This window comes from Passer domesticus, chromosome 31, assembly GCF_036417665.1.
Source record: "Passer domesticus isolate bPasDom1 chromosome 31, bPasDom1.hap1, whole genome shotgun sequence".
In the NCBI taxonomy this organism is placed as follows: domain Eukaryota; kingdom Metazoa; phylum Chordata; class Aves; order Passeriformes; family Passeridae; genus Passer; species Passer domesticus.
Window position 1 is genome coordinate 4,028,339 of NC_087504.1, and position 14,667 is coordinate 4,043,005.

The 14,667-nt window shown below is 48.5% G+C and overlaps 1 protein-coding gene across 5 annotated transcripts in view; it reads left to right on the top strand.

Moving 5' to 3' along the window:
* SCN8A (sodium voltage-gated channel alpha subunit 8) overlaps positions 1-14,667 on the top strand; it is a 65,105-nt gene that overhangs the window by 5,775 nt on the left and 44,663 nt on the right. For 4 of the 5 annotated variants that reach the window (XR_010351276.1, XM_064400939.1, XM_064400937.1 and 1 more), the window contains exon 2: positions 8,300-8,629. Coding sequence is in view for 3 of the 5 variants with exons in the window: in XM_064400939.1 (XP_064257009.1) it covers positions 8,354-8,629 (276 nt within the window). In the remaining 2 variants the exon portion in view is untranslated. Of the gene's footprint in view, positions 1-8,299; positions 8,630-14,667 lie in introns of those variants that run through there. The other variant, XM_064400940.1, reaches the window with a different exon arrangement.

The following is a 14,667-nucleotide window of genomic DNA, read 5'->3' on the forward strand; positions in this document are numbered from 1 at the left end:
TCCCCTCCCCCTGCGTTCTGGTGCAAACTGATGCCCAGCTGATGTGGGGGTGGGGACGCCGGGAGGTGCTCCACGGCAGCGGCTGCGGATGATCCGGGGTGAAGTCGGAAAGTCTGGCAAGGGGAGCGTGTGCGAGGGGCAGCAGCTGCATGCGGACCCTCGGGCCCCCGAGCTGAATTCTGGAGGGTGATCCCAGGTGTGCGAGGATCATCCTCGTCCCCTCCGTGCCGTGTCGCAGCGGTCGGCGGGAGCCCCCCGAGGGGCCGCGAAGGTGGGGCGGGTTTCGCGGCTCCCCGTTGTGTTTTTGCCGAGTATTGACGGGTAACCCGGCCCTGGCACACTGCAGCATTCCACCCGCACCGGGAGCCGTGACCGGGACGTCCTCTTTTCACACCGGGAAGCTTTAATTGTGAGGAACGGGGTGGGGGGCGCGGGGTCCCTGTCCCCCTCCTGCCGCCGCCTTTAGAGGCGGAAAGGGAGGAAAGCGTCACCGTGGTGGTTTTCCAGGGCAGCCCTGCTTTGGAGAGATGGGGCCTGGAAATGGTCCTGTTCTCCTGTGTCGGTGATGGAGGTTCGGGAAGCTCTGGGGTCGGCTCCTCCAGCGGTGCCCGGGGGCAGGAGGTGTGGGCGAGGCTGGAGGAGCCCATGGGACACTCCCTGTGCCCATTACTGTCCCCTGGGGCCGTCACCGCCCTTCCGATCTCTTCAGGGGCAGCCACATCAAGTTGGTGAAGCTGTTTAGGGTCTCTGCATAGCTCTGGGCTTGGGGAGTTGGTGCCTTTAGGAGTAACAAGCCCCTTCACTCCGTTGGGACCTTTCCCTGCTGGGTCTGTCCTAAGGCCTCCCAGAGCTCCAGTGCTCGGGTTTTTCACCGTTTTTTGTGTTTAGAAAGTCCCTGTTCTTCACTTTGGTGTTTTATATAAAGCTAACAACGTGACTGAAGGTTTCTTTGGTCATTTTAACACGTTTGGGTGCTTCTGCAGTGTCGTTCACTCAGGGTGGAGGACCTGGAGCCATCACAGATAATTTGATCAGTTATATAAGCTTGTATGTATGGCTTAGATGTAGATCATGGTATAGATACTGTACTGCTCAGTGGAGCAATTATAATCCTGTGGCTTTTTGGTGGGAGGAGGTTTCTAATAGGCAAGAGGGCGAGCAATCACGTGCCTCAGGAAATGGAGCATGGCTGTGCCTTCATTCTGTTCAATAAGGCAGAAACAAAGTCAGCATTGAATGGAAATGAAGTAGCTTCAAACCATAAATCACAGCATCATCTTCCTCCCGTTTGGTGCCGTGTCTGTGTTGGTGGTGGGGCTGCCCGAGTGTGTTTTTTGTTAAATGACTGGTCTGGGTTTCCATCTCGATGGAGAGCTGCTGTTTTTCAATGGCTGAGTGCTGGCCCTGAGGCTGTGTGGCCCTTGGGCTCCTGCTGTCACATGGTGGCCCTTCAGCATCGATCGCCTTCCCCCGAGCTGCTGCAGCTCCATTGACATCGGCGATACGCTGGGATCAATAATTTATTGTTGAGTTCAGAGCAATGGGCTGGGTTAGGGCTGGAGCAGTGAAACAACAAAAATGAGCTGGGAACAAGCACAGGGGGAGTAATTTCAGGAACCACAGAGAGGAAAGGCGTGTGATGGCTCGTGTTGGTGATGGTGGGGTGGAGAGCTGGTCCTGGTGGGACGTTGGCTGGAATCTGGTGGGGTTCAGGAATGCTTGGACAGCCCCTCTTGTGCCTCATTATCCGATTTCTTGTGCCTCATTATCCTATTTCTTGTGCCTCATTATCCTATTTCTGTGCAGAGGTGGAGAATACAAGTAGGGAAGAAGTGGCTTCCTGCTGCAGGAGTGTATTATAAAACCTCCCTGACATTAGCTCAGGTTCCAGGCTGGCTTTTAACACTTCACGTGTTCTTCTGGCTTAGGCAAAACTCTATCCTTTTCAGGAGGGGTTTCTTCACAGAAAGAGTGGTCAGGCATTGGAAGGAGCTGTCCAGAGACTGTGGAGTCCCCATCCCCTGGACATGGCACTGAGTGCTCTGGGCTGGGTGACAAAGTGGGGATTGGTCTCAGGACGGACTCGATGAACTTGGAGGGCTTTTCCAACCTCAGTGACTCTGGGATTCTGTCTTGAAATGCTGTTCCAAATTTAGAGCAACTTCTGCCTTCCCTTGCCTTGGCCTTGTCCTGTAACTGTTATTCCTGCCTGATGGAGCACTCCAGAAATGGGAGATTTTGAGGAGAACGAGCAGCCAAAGCTGGGATTTGATCCTTCCTGAACAGAGCATTTCAAAATTCAGAGATCTTGCTGCCTTCAGAAAGTCCCATTCCATGCTTCTTGTACTTCTGCCCGAGCCAGAAAGTGTGAGGAGTTTATAATGAAGTCTGCTGAGAGGTGATTTGGGGAGGAATGTTTGTTGAGTACTGCTGAATTGTCCAGGTAGTGGTGCTAAAGTTACAGGGATAGCTACACAAGTGGTCTTAAAGTTGTGGAAATAAACCCTTCATTGCTGGAGAAGGGAGCAGGGAGTTGTGGGGAGTGAGAAAGGGAGGCTCAGGGGGGATTTTCTCCAGGCTGAGCCTCCTCAGCTGCTCCTCAGTGTGAGATCTCTGTCACCCAGGTGGGAAAATGCCCTGGAAGCAGGAGGGTGGATGGCACATGTGGCCATTCCAGTGGTGTTCCCAATTTCTGGTCTGTTGAGCGAAATCAGTGGCAGGATGGTGATGTCAAGACAACCAAGAATAACTGACATTAGTGTCAGTTTGTCTGACCAGATAGTCAGGGGGTGATTAGGAGGGAAGAAAAGTGTCTCTCCACAGGGAAACCTGGGTTGTGTTCCAGCACACGTCAGAAATGTTTAACAGATCACTAGAAAGGGGTTGCTTATTCTCCCCCCTTTCATATTTGTCCCCTTTGTACTCAAACCATCTGAGTGCTCCGCAACAAGAAATTAATTCCCCCAAAATTATAGTGTGAAATAACCATTCCCTGACTCCTGTTTTATGGGTCATGGATGGGCTGAACGAACCGAACAAGGAATTAAATTTGGGTTAGTGGCTGAACTCTTGCACAAAAGCTATTTTGAACAGTTCTTTGTTCAGAAGTTTGAATTTAAAAGGGGGAAGTTGAAGCACTTCAGGTTGTTTCGTTTGTGAACCTCCAAGTTCTGTGTGAATTTGGAGATAAACACAAGTTGGCCTTGAGTAAGGACAGAATAGGGAACTGGGGGTTAATTAATTAACTAGGATTAACTAGTTCTGATTCTTGTAACTTACTGAGGGATGTTACTGAAGCCACACAGCTGCTGGGAGGGAGTGAGGACCCTGCAGGAATCAGTCTTTAGTCGGTCTTCACTAAAGTGTGGTTAATTAATAATGTTTTCTGTGTGGCCAGGCTAGACAGGGCTTGGAGCAACCTGGGGTAGTAGAAGATGCCCCTGCCCATGGCAGGAGTGGAACAGAATGAGCTTTAAGGCCCCTTCAAACCCAAACCATTCAACCATTTGATGATTCTAATATTTTTCTGTTGCTCTTGGTTGCTTCTTCTCTTTCCTCTGTACATTTCTGTTCATTTATTTTACCTTTAGAGGTGTGTGTGTCCAAGTTCAGGCCTTCCACGGCCATTTGAAGACCATGAGCATTTCCCTGCCCTGTCCCTTGACCTCTCTTGTTGAGCCAAGCACTGGGAACTTCCACAAGGTTTTGCACAGGGTGGGGAAACACCAAGCAATAAATGCTGCTTGGGAGTGGAAATATTTCCTTTCTCTTCCACTTTGTAGCATCAAACATGCCATGAGAGCTTTCCTAAAGGGAAGGTCTCTCCTCCACTGCTGCTGGTCACAGAAATTTGGTAATTAAACACTGACTATTTCCATAGATTAAATTCCAGACACAGAACTCACTGCAGGGAGGGGTTGGAGGCTGAAGGCCACTTCCAGCTGTGGATTTCCCCATGGGTGGATATTTTGGGTTTGCTTGGAGCTTTTTAGGCTCTCCTGCAGCAGGATTTCAGGGTGCTGTTCATCTACACCATGTTTTCCTTCCTGCCTCCATCCTCACCTTGGAATCAAGAGGCACATGTGTCCATGTGGGTTATATAAAAATTCACCCAGAAGGTCTCTCTGTCTCAAAGACACTCTGTGAATGGCTGACTCGTGGTAATTAATAAAGGAAGAAGTGTATTAAGGCAAGGAAATTGCCTCAAAAGTGTTTTTTAATTTATTTTGATGATCAGCTTGAATAATTTATTGGAATATTTCATAATGTACCAGTAAATGGACTGCTGGGAACATTTAGAAAAAATAATTAAGTCTTAGCAACTGGGCACCTCAGTGCAGCAGTTTCTGGTGGAAAATCTTTGGCATCTGAGCAATGTGTGTGTTGTGTGCACCCAAATCCAAGCTCCCAGGATGAATTCCTGGCTCCCCCGAGAGAGACCCTCAGGTCTCTGTTATGTGTTAATAGTACAGAAGAAACAGCCCTGTAAATAATTTCAAAATGCCAAAACGTGGAGGAGCTGCTGCCATGTGCAGCTGTGAACCAGATTTGGGGAGTGGTGTTGGCTTGTTGGGTTTGGTTGTGTTTTTTCCTTTAAATGGGCAGTCAGCTGAGTTGGTGCCTCCAGTTGTGGGTTGTGTAATTTTGCACAAATTCCTTCATGCCTTCATTTTTTCCCTTTTTTATGCTGTGTCCCTGAGCTACTTTGGTTTCTAAATTCAGGCCTTACATATTTATCTGTGCCATTCAATTAGACCACATCCCCAATGCTGCTCTATAGTTTCACAGTATGTGGGAAATTTGGTAATTAAATGCATGCAAATGCTGCAAGAATAGAATAAATTAATTTTCCTTAATATCAGCAGGCCATTTGGTGATGTCTGAGAGATAATGTGACCAACATACTGGCTCTTCTCTCCCCTTCTTGCCATCTTTTTTGAGTCTTTACTGTTATTGCTCTAGAAATACCCAGTCAGGTTTATAAGAAGAGAATCCTGGCCTCGCTGCTCTCTGGAATTACATAAGGAGGGAGATCTGTATTCCAGGTTTTTTTGGATCTCCAAATAAAACCTGAGCTGGAAACAGCATTTGAGCCCTACGTGTGTGGTGCAGCTTCAGACTGATGTGTGGATCGGGGTGCAAAAGGTTGTCACAGCAGTTGCAAGGGATAACCTGAGGTCCCTCAGAGTGATTTGCACTGAGTGTTCCAGCTTTGAAATGCTGGGATCTCCAGGTATTCTTACCAAGGACTCAGTTGTTTATTGGGTTTTATTTATTCCTGAAGCCCACTGCACTCCAGAGAGTTGTGGTTCTCTGTTTTGGCTTCCCTGAACTCCTCCCATGTGAATTCAGCACAATCCTCATGGCCTGGGCAGGCTGGGGGTGCTGAAATAGCTGAATTTTAACAATTTGTGTCATAGTTTCCAAAGAATCTCAAAGTCATTCTTTTCTCCAGATCTTTAATATTTATTTGGATGCTGTGTTTGTGTTGCCTTAAAAGATCTGACCTTACTGGTTATCTTTTTCCTTGCTTGAGGGACCTTATTCCAGGCAGCTCTGGGATTCATTCTGTGCCATATCCTCACGGTTTTTGTGCCATATCCTCATGGGTTTTGTGCCATATCCTCACGATTTTTGTGCCATCTCCTCGTGGGTTTTGTGCCATATCCACGGGTTTTGTGCCATATCCTCATGGTTTTTTGTGCCATATCCTCATGGGTTTTTGTGCCATATCCTCATGGTTTTTTGTGCCATATCCTCATGGTTTTTTGTGCCATATCCTCATGTTTTTTTGTGCCATATCCTCACGGTTTTTGTGCCATATCTTCACGGGTTTTGTGCCATATCCTCACAATTTTTGTGCCTTCTCCTCGTGGGTTTTGTGCCATCTCCTCATGGGTTTTGTGCCATATCCTCATGGTTTTTGTGCCATATCCTCACGGTTTTTGTGCCATATCCTCATGGTTTTTTGTGCCATATCCTCATGTTTTTTTGCGCCATATCCTCATGGGTTTTGTGCCATATCCTCACAATTTTTGTGCCATCTCCTCATGGGTTTTGTACCATATCCTCATGGCTTTTTGTTCCATATCCTCATGGTTTTTGCGCCATATCCTCACGGTTTTTGTGCCTTTCCTCTTGGATTTGGTGTTTGTGTCCCTCCCCAAGCACCGTGTCGGGGCTGGGTTCTCTTCCAGCCTGCAGCACTGCAGTGCTGTTGCATCAGTGCAGGGTTTCTGTCATTCCTCTCCTCCCTTGGCCTCTTCTGGAGTGAGAACAGCCCGATGAAGTAGCAGCAGCTCAGAAATGCAAGGTATTCCTGCTATTCCTGCTGCTGGTTCTGGGCCTGCCAGGAGGAGCAGAGCTGCAGAGCGCTGGTGGGCGGCTGCATTCGGGGGAACCAACTTCCTCGAGCTCTGCTGCTCGTGGCAGTGGGTGGAGGAGAGCAAGGGGCTCCGTGGAGGGATGGGGCAAACCCTGCCAAGGCAGGCTGGAGGCTCTGGGAGCTTGTCCTCACCTGTGCCCTGCAGCCCTCCCTTTGCTTTTGTCGTTTGTGGTGTGTCTGATGCCAACAAGACCCTGTGTCTAACCCAAATAATCAGAGGAATTGAACTTTCAGGAATCACTGTTGTGCTTGATGGAAGTATTTTTTAAATTATTTCATTTTTTATGGCCTCAGATTAATAGAAACCCTCATAATTGATAGAATTATGGAATGGTTTGGGTTGGGAGGGACCTTAAAGCCCATCCAGTCCCACCCCTGCCATGGCAGGGACACCTCCCACTAGCCCAGGTTGCCCCAAGCCCTGTCCAGCCTGGCCTGGGACACTTCCAGGGATCCAGGGGCAGCCCCAGCTTCTCTGGATGACCTGTGCCTCAGCACCCTCCCAGGGAGGTGTTTCTTTATAAAATTCTGTAAAATGAAAGGGTGACATTTGACTTCCTGATGCAGAGCTGTGATGTGCTCATGAGCAGGTGAGGCAGGCAAGCCTGGTGAGGGCTTGGCCCTACCTAAAGAGCACTCAGAATTCTTCTTGGACTTGGTGAAGTCATTAGGGAACTTCTCATAACTGCAGGAACACCTGATAGGGCATCAAGGTGTTTTTTGGGAGTGCTCACATTGGTGCTGTTGTAAACCCAGCCCCAGGTTCCTCCTGTGTGTACCAGGGAGTGCTTTGCTAAACACCTTGTTAGCAGAGTGAGGAATGTGCTGGTACCCTGGACCAACTTGATCTGGCTTGGAATTTTGTCTAAAAATCGGTTTTCCTGAGAGCAGTGACTGGTCAAATTATTTTTGCAGGAAAATAGTGGCTTTGAGGATGAAGTTGCTTTTCAGAATGTTTTTTTCTAAAGTAGTTTGTGTTCAGGAGGGCCCAAGTTGGGGTAGCCACCAGTGGGGCTGGGGAGATCCTACAAGCTGCTTCTTGCTTGTGGAACTCATTGAGGTGGCACCTTGGGCAGTGACAGATGGGTGCAGCTGTGCCCAGCCTTGGTGTGCACACGCCTGGAGCTCATTTTGGGGATGAAACCAGCAGTCTGCTCCTCCCTCTGATGCCTTCAGTTTTAGCTTTCATATTTTCCAGATTCTGTACTGCATTGGTATATAACTCTGAACTTCATATAAAGTGTTTTGGTAAGTTCTCCTTACACCTCAGTCACACAAAACAATCCTTTTCCAGCCCCAGAACCAAGGACAGAGCTGCAGCTTCAGGCCCGAAAAGTGTGAACAGCAGGGAATGGAGGAGAGCAATCTGGGAGGATGGGAGTTCATAACCTGGAGCTGGAATTGGACAATTAATCCAATGTAGACATGGACCAAAACTTATAAAAGTGTGAAAACTGATGACTGGGTGTCCATCTTGGGTGGAGCCAGGCTCTTGTGCTGCCCAAGGTTCATTCATTGAGGCTATCCTTTTAAAAAACCCCTACTTTGTTTTTTAATTCTGTCTAGCTCTGTTTTAGGAGCCTCTCAAGGCACTGCCTGTAGCCTCAGGGTCCGAAAAATATAAATAAAAATTTATAATTGTATGAAAAAGTTGTGACCATTGTCCATCTTGGGTGGACAGTGAGCCAAGAGCCATCTTGGGTGGACAACAAGAGCCACGGCCAGGTTCTTGTGCTGCCCAAGGTGCATCCATTGAGGACATCCTTTTAATAAATGCCTACTTTATTCTTTAACTCTGTGTAGCTCTGTCCCAGGAACCCCTCAAGGCATCACCTCGTGGGGATGTGAAGAGCAGGGCCCCCGTGGCTCTCCCCGTGCTGTCCTGACCTCGTGCCCGTGTTTTTCTCCCCGCAGAGCTGACCTGCCCGGGGTGCAACATCTCTAAAGAAGCTGCTGCAGGATGAAAAGATGGCAGCGCGGCTGCTCGCACCACCAGGCCCCGAGAGTTTTAAACCCTTCACTCCGGAGTCGCTGGCCAACATCGAGAAACACATCGCGGAGCTGAAGAAGAAGCAGCGCTCCAAGCAGGACAGCAGCCACCGGGACGACGATGAGGACAGCAAACCAAAACCAAACAGTGACCTCGAGGCGGGCAAGAATTTGCCTTTCATCTACGGGGACATCCCAAAAGGGCTGGTTGCTGTGCCACTGGAGGACTTTGACCCTTATTATATGACCCAGAAAGTGAGTCTGCAAGGAAGGAGTTGCTAAAGTGCCTTTTTTTTTTTTTTTTTTCCTTGGGAAATTACAGGTTTGGGTATGGGTTTAAACAGAAGAAAAAAAAGAGGGAGTCTTGGATGGGGATTGTTTGGTTGTTTTGTTTTCTTATATATTTTTCTGTGAGGTTTAATAGAGGTGATATGATCGCTTCTATCACCTCAGTCTTGAAGGATGGAGTTAAGAGAGCAAGTTTGGAAACTAAAAATAGTTCAAGTTGTGCTAATGTGCCAATTTTAACCATCAGGGCAATAAGAAGAATTTAATCGAGGGGTAACTGTAAGGGTTTCAGTGTGTATTTCATCACTTGCATGGAATTCAGTCTGAAGTTGATGGTTACGAAGCACTGGGACACAGAATCATGGCAAAAAAGGAGACTAATTAACTTGCTTTCATCTTAATTTTTATTTGTCTAAGGTGATGTGGGAGGAAGCATTTATGGGTGCTGAGGTGTTTGAAGAAATGGTGTCATGAGGAGATGGTTGGCAAACTCTGCTGGGGATGAAGGGGAGGGAATGAGGAGCATGGTCACTGATTTTATTGGAAGCAAAACTGAGGTTCTTCAGTGTTTAATTTCATTGCTTTCTTTATACAAGTGTAATTGAGGCAGCTGAGACAGTCACCATCTCAACTGAGGCTCAGCTGTGCGTCTGGGGGAGCTGCAGATTGATCTGTGTGGGTGACAGGAGCTGTGATGTGGCTGTTCAGAGCTGGCTGCATGTGGAATCCGTGTCATGGGTGACCAATGTTGGATGAGTTTTTGTGGGACAGACGTTTGTGCCAAGCTCAGAAGTGACTCTGAGACTGGCAGGGCATCATTCACATGAAATCGGCTGAATTTGGGGAGTGATGAGAGTAACTGACCCTTCTTTACTGTGTTCACACTGATTAATTTAATGGTTGTTTGCGTCAATTAATTCTTGTGTCCAGAGTGCTGAGGGCAGGTTCTGACTCAGAACAGGGCTGTGAAATTTGGGGATCTGTGTCTTGCTGATGTGCTCCTCCAGGAGCTGCTGTGGGAGCAAGGCAGCTCAGTTATCCTCAGGAATACTCTATTTATTAAACAAATGTTTTCTCTGTATTAAATCAATCTGGCTCTGGTGAGAGCAGGTCATGGAATTACAGGATTTGGGTTGGGAGGGACCTTAAAGCTCATCCAGTGCCACCCCTGCCAGGGACAGGGGCACTTTGCACTGTCCCAGGGTGCTCCAAGCCCTGTCCAGCCTGGCCTTGGACACTTCCACGGATCCAGGGGCACCCACAACTTCTCTGGGCACCCTGTGCCAGGGCCTGCCCACCTCCCAAGAGAACTCCCAAGGTCTCTTGACCCCTTTTCCCACACAGAGGAGTTAGGAAATGTCTGTGATCCCGCTGCCAGAGTTTTGCAGCCTCTCTGTGTCTGTGAGTTGGAGGGGTGGTGTCAGTGGGAGAATTGGGCTGATTCATGGTTTTTTCTGGCTGAAGGAGGGGGCAGTGCTGAAGGGGCAGTGGGCAGAGCTCCGTAGTTCTCAACATTCCACCCCAAAGAGGAGGCACAAACGGGAACCCCGTTATCCCTCCTGCTGCATCCATCTCCACGTTTGCCTCCCAACACAAGGCTATTAATAAACCTTTCATTTTTAGAGGAAGAAATGAGCTGCATTCCCCTCTCTGAAGGCATCTGTCACATCTCTGGGAGCGCCGTGTGGAATCCTTGGCAGGCTGAGATGCAGGGAAGGTTCTGGAGATGGGAGCAAAGCCCCCCAGCCCTGCTGAGCTCGAGCAGGGTCTGGCTCTCCCCACAAGCCCTGAATCCTCTGCTCCCTCCTGTCGTGTCCATCTCAGCATGGCCTTGCCTTAGTGCTCCTTGCTGCTTCCAATACTCAGTGACTTTCCACAAAGAATTTTTTTTTTTTAAGGCCATTAAAAAAGGCCCTTCTCTGAATCATCAGGAATTACGAATCTGCTTGAATCACGGGAAGTTTTCCAAGATTTTTTTTTTTCCCCCTCCCTCTCCAGAAGGCTTTGCATCACAGGTCTTTGCTTTTGCAGCGTGCACAGGGACAAATCAGCTGGTTGCTTTTCCCTGCAGGAGGACACAGTGATCTTGGTTTGTCTAAGGAAACTGAAACTGCATTTTAACAGAGCAGCTGAACCTCCCAGCACCTGTAAACTGATATTTAGAGGAGAAACAGTGTGACCTGGAAACAGAACCGTGGCACAGGGAGTCACAAGTCCTGGCTTTGTAGCCCAGCAGTGGTTTTGTCCAAGGTGCTGCTCTTTCCTCTGCTCAGTTTCATTTTGCAATATGGGAGTCAGAGAATCCCAGAATCCTTGAAGCTGGAAAAGAGCTCCAGGATCAAGTTCAGCTTGTTCCCAGCTCTGGGCACACTCTATCCCCCGAGTGTCTTGAAGTGAGGGGTAAATTATTATTCTGAGGAGAATCTGGAATCCCTTTGCTCACAGGCAGCAGGTTTGGGAGCAGCTTTAGCTCCTTTTTGTCTCTGTGTAAGGACCAGAAAGAATTTTTTCATGATTTCTTGTTTTACAATGTGTAGTGGCCTTCCAGTTCCTGGCCTGAAGCACAGGGTAGGAGCAATAGTTACCCATTTTTATTATGGAAACCCAAAACAATTTGGGTTTAATATATCAATTAATATATTAATTTATCAATTAATATATCCAGAAGGCAGATACATGAACTTCTTTGTTCACATGTGCAAAGAAAATTCAGGAAAAACCCTGTGTGAGCAGCCCCAGCCTTGGGAGCAGAGCAGCCTCATGGCCTTAAATCCTTCAGTGTTTATTAAGACATCAGGGACATCTTCCACTTTCATTCCTACAGCCAGGATTTCCATTTTGGATGTTTTCCCATCTTCTACACCTCTCTTCCCTTCTGATTTTCCCTCTGCACGTGGTGTTTGCCAGGTTGGGGCCTTGCTCCTCGAGCACCTTCCATTTCCAACTCCCTCAAATTCCATCCCTGCTGCAGGATGAGGTGAAGGTGCTCCTGCTTCTGCAAAGGCTGCAGTGATGAGGCAGCAGAAGGTCCCTGGACATTCTGTGAGCTGAGGATAAGTTTGGGTGGATGGATTTCAGTGGGAAAAGGAAGCCTGTCCACACACACGTGAGGTCTGAGGCTGGGCTGGTCCGAGGTCACCCATGGTGCCACAGAAGCACCTGAGGATCTCTCCGGAGCCTTCGTGCCAAGGGAGTGACTTGCAGCTTTGTCAAGTCACATGCCAGGTTTGGAAATGGGCCCTGTGGGTCCAGAATGTCACCTTGGCCCAGGAAAATCACAGGGATGTGAGGGACCAGCTGCGGGAGGCACGTCTGGCTCTGGGATGTGCCTCAGGAGCCTTGGCCCGTGGTGACTCTGCAAGGTCACGACACCATTCCTGGGTTTGCATTTCAGTGAAGCCACCAAAACAGAGGAAAGAGTCAGAACCATCCCAAAAATCAGATTTTTATTCTTATTTCCAGTGTCTCGTTGCCTTTCCCAGGCCTTGAGTGCTTAATGGTGTTTTTTCTTGCACTCTGTCTCACCAGTTGACTTCAAAGGAGCAGGAAAAGTTAATGTGGAAGGGAAAGAGTGAGGAAAAGAGATTGGATTCCCTGGCAGTCGTGTTCTGCAGTCCTCTCCAGGTGTTGGAGGGAAGGCAGAGTGTGATGGAGCTGTTGGTGCTGTGGATCCAGGCATGCAGAGCTGGGAATGCCAAGTGTGGAATCTGCTCCCATCTCCTGAACAACTGCAGCCCACTCGTGATGGGGGAAAAGGTGGAGAATTATTTCTGGCCCAGAGGCAGAGTGGATTTCCTTGCACATAGAGATTGCGAGGTCAATAAAACTTAAAAATTAGGAACTCTCTCCAGCAGCTCCACATCCTGCCAGGGCAGCTCTGCAGGCAGGGTCATCCCCCCTCCCCTGCTGGGGCTCAGCCCAGGCTCAGGGGGTTCCTGAGGCACCTCAAACCCTTCTCCCCAGGGCTGCTCTCAGGACTGATTGTGTCTGTAATTGTTCAGCCCACAGGGTGCCTGAGTTTGCTGTCAATTCCTTTTCCAGGAGCCCCAGTGGCTCACTCAGGGTGTCACCAGGAAGTTGCCGCTCTCCCCTGCTCCACGTCGTGTCACTGCTGCAGGAGTGTGCTCCCATATGTTCTGAGGCTGTTCCTAAAGCTGTTTGCTTCTGAAATCTCCTGCCCACTCCCCCTCCCTCCCCAGCCATTGCAGAACTGCTCAGTGGCAAACCTGCAGGAAGCAGGAATGTTTTAAATCTTGATGGAGCTGGAACGATTCTTGCCATCCCCCAGTTGCTTCTGTTGCTCTCCCAAGCACAGTCATCATTTTTGCAGATTGATTTTTATGAAACCTTCCTTTATGAAGAAGGTTTTGATGAGTCCTGATGAACTTGATGGAAACTAAAGAGGATGGAGTTTTTTCACAGCTCTAACAAAGGGAAGCTTTGGGAAGTCCCAGCAGACAAAACCATCTTTTAAACTGACTGCAAAATACCTTTTTCCAGGTATCACCTTCCTCTGAGTTTTGAGCTTTGCTTCAGCACATCTTAAAAGCTCTTAAGGATGTTCTTGGCCCAGATCCAGAAAATGTTTTAAGAGCTTGCAGCCATTTTGAAATGGAGTTTTAATATGTCAGCAGCAGAATGGAGAACTAAAAGAGGGTTTAAATTGCCAAACACTTCTTGGCTTTTGGGCTTTCCTTTCTATTGACAAGACCAAGTAGAGATTTACTCAGGATTTTAGAGGGTACACAGGGGAATGGTGGATCTCAGAACTGTCATATAATCCATGAGCAGACTGGAATTCTGACACCTCACTGCTGTGAGGGCTGTGCTGAAAGGCCCAGGGATGATGGGCTTTACAGGCAGTAACAATTCAACAGGTTTTGTGGTCTAAAAGGAGAAATCTGAGCCGAGCACAGGGAGAAAACAAGGAACTGCCTTAGCTACAGTCACATAACAGGTGAGGAACTAAGCAAGAACATGGAGTTCATGTCTGGTAGGCAGTGGGATGAAAACTTAGATTTCTTCATGGAAAGGGTGGTCAGGCATTGGAGGGGCTGCTCGGGGAGGTTTGGAGTCCCCATCCCTGGAGATGTCCAAGGAATGTCTGGGCACTCAGCACTCTGGGCTGGCTCATTGGTCACAAGCTGCACTCGATGGTCTTGGAGAACTTTTTCAGCCTCAGGGATTTGGGGATTCTGTGGTTTTACAGCAGGCAGTGCCAAATTCCTGCATCAGTCCTTGTGAAAGTGGGTGTTCCGTGGGATCCCCACCAAGGGCTCCCACCCTCGTGTGGGGCAGTTCCCATCCACCTGCCCCAGCTGAGTTTTGGGTTGTTCCACCTCCAAGAAGCCACACACACATTCCTGTGTCTCCAGGGGAAGGATGGCTTTACTCCTGCCTTGCTGATTTTGGCTGAATGAGCCACAGGCCACTGCCTGGGGGATTTTTCCCATGGGAAATGGAGACACAGTGGGACTGAGCCACCTCTCAGAATTTCTGAGTGGGGTTTGGGAAGTTCCTGTCTCCTTCCAGCTCCCCTTGTCCCATGTAATATCCAGCATGATATTTCTGGAGGGTTCATTGCTCAAAAGATGTGGGAGAGTTGGGAGATCCTTTTAAAAGAGATTTAAAAAGGAAGGGGATGTGAGTCCTGGAAAGTTTGTGGTGTCAGGGAAAGGGGGAGAGCTGATTCCTAGAATTGGGTGTCCCCTGAGCACTCTGTAATGGCAATTTTGCAAAACTTTGGGCCTTTTAGGAGGTTTGTCCATGCCAAGGTGAATTGGTCATTAATTCTTGATGCTGCAATTTAAGAGCTGTCCAGGACTGTCTTTAAAGTGCTTCTGGTGGGGATGCATTAGTGGTTCTGCTAACGAACCTTCCTCTCTTTGTGCTGAACCACAATCTGATTTTGATTTCCTTTGCAAATAATTTACTGCTCGATGGTCTAATTTAACCAAACGAGCTCAAACATGTTGTTTCATTGACGAGGAAAATGACAAATTCCC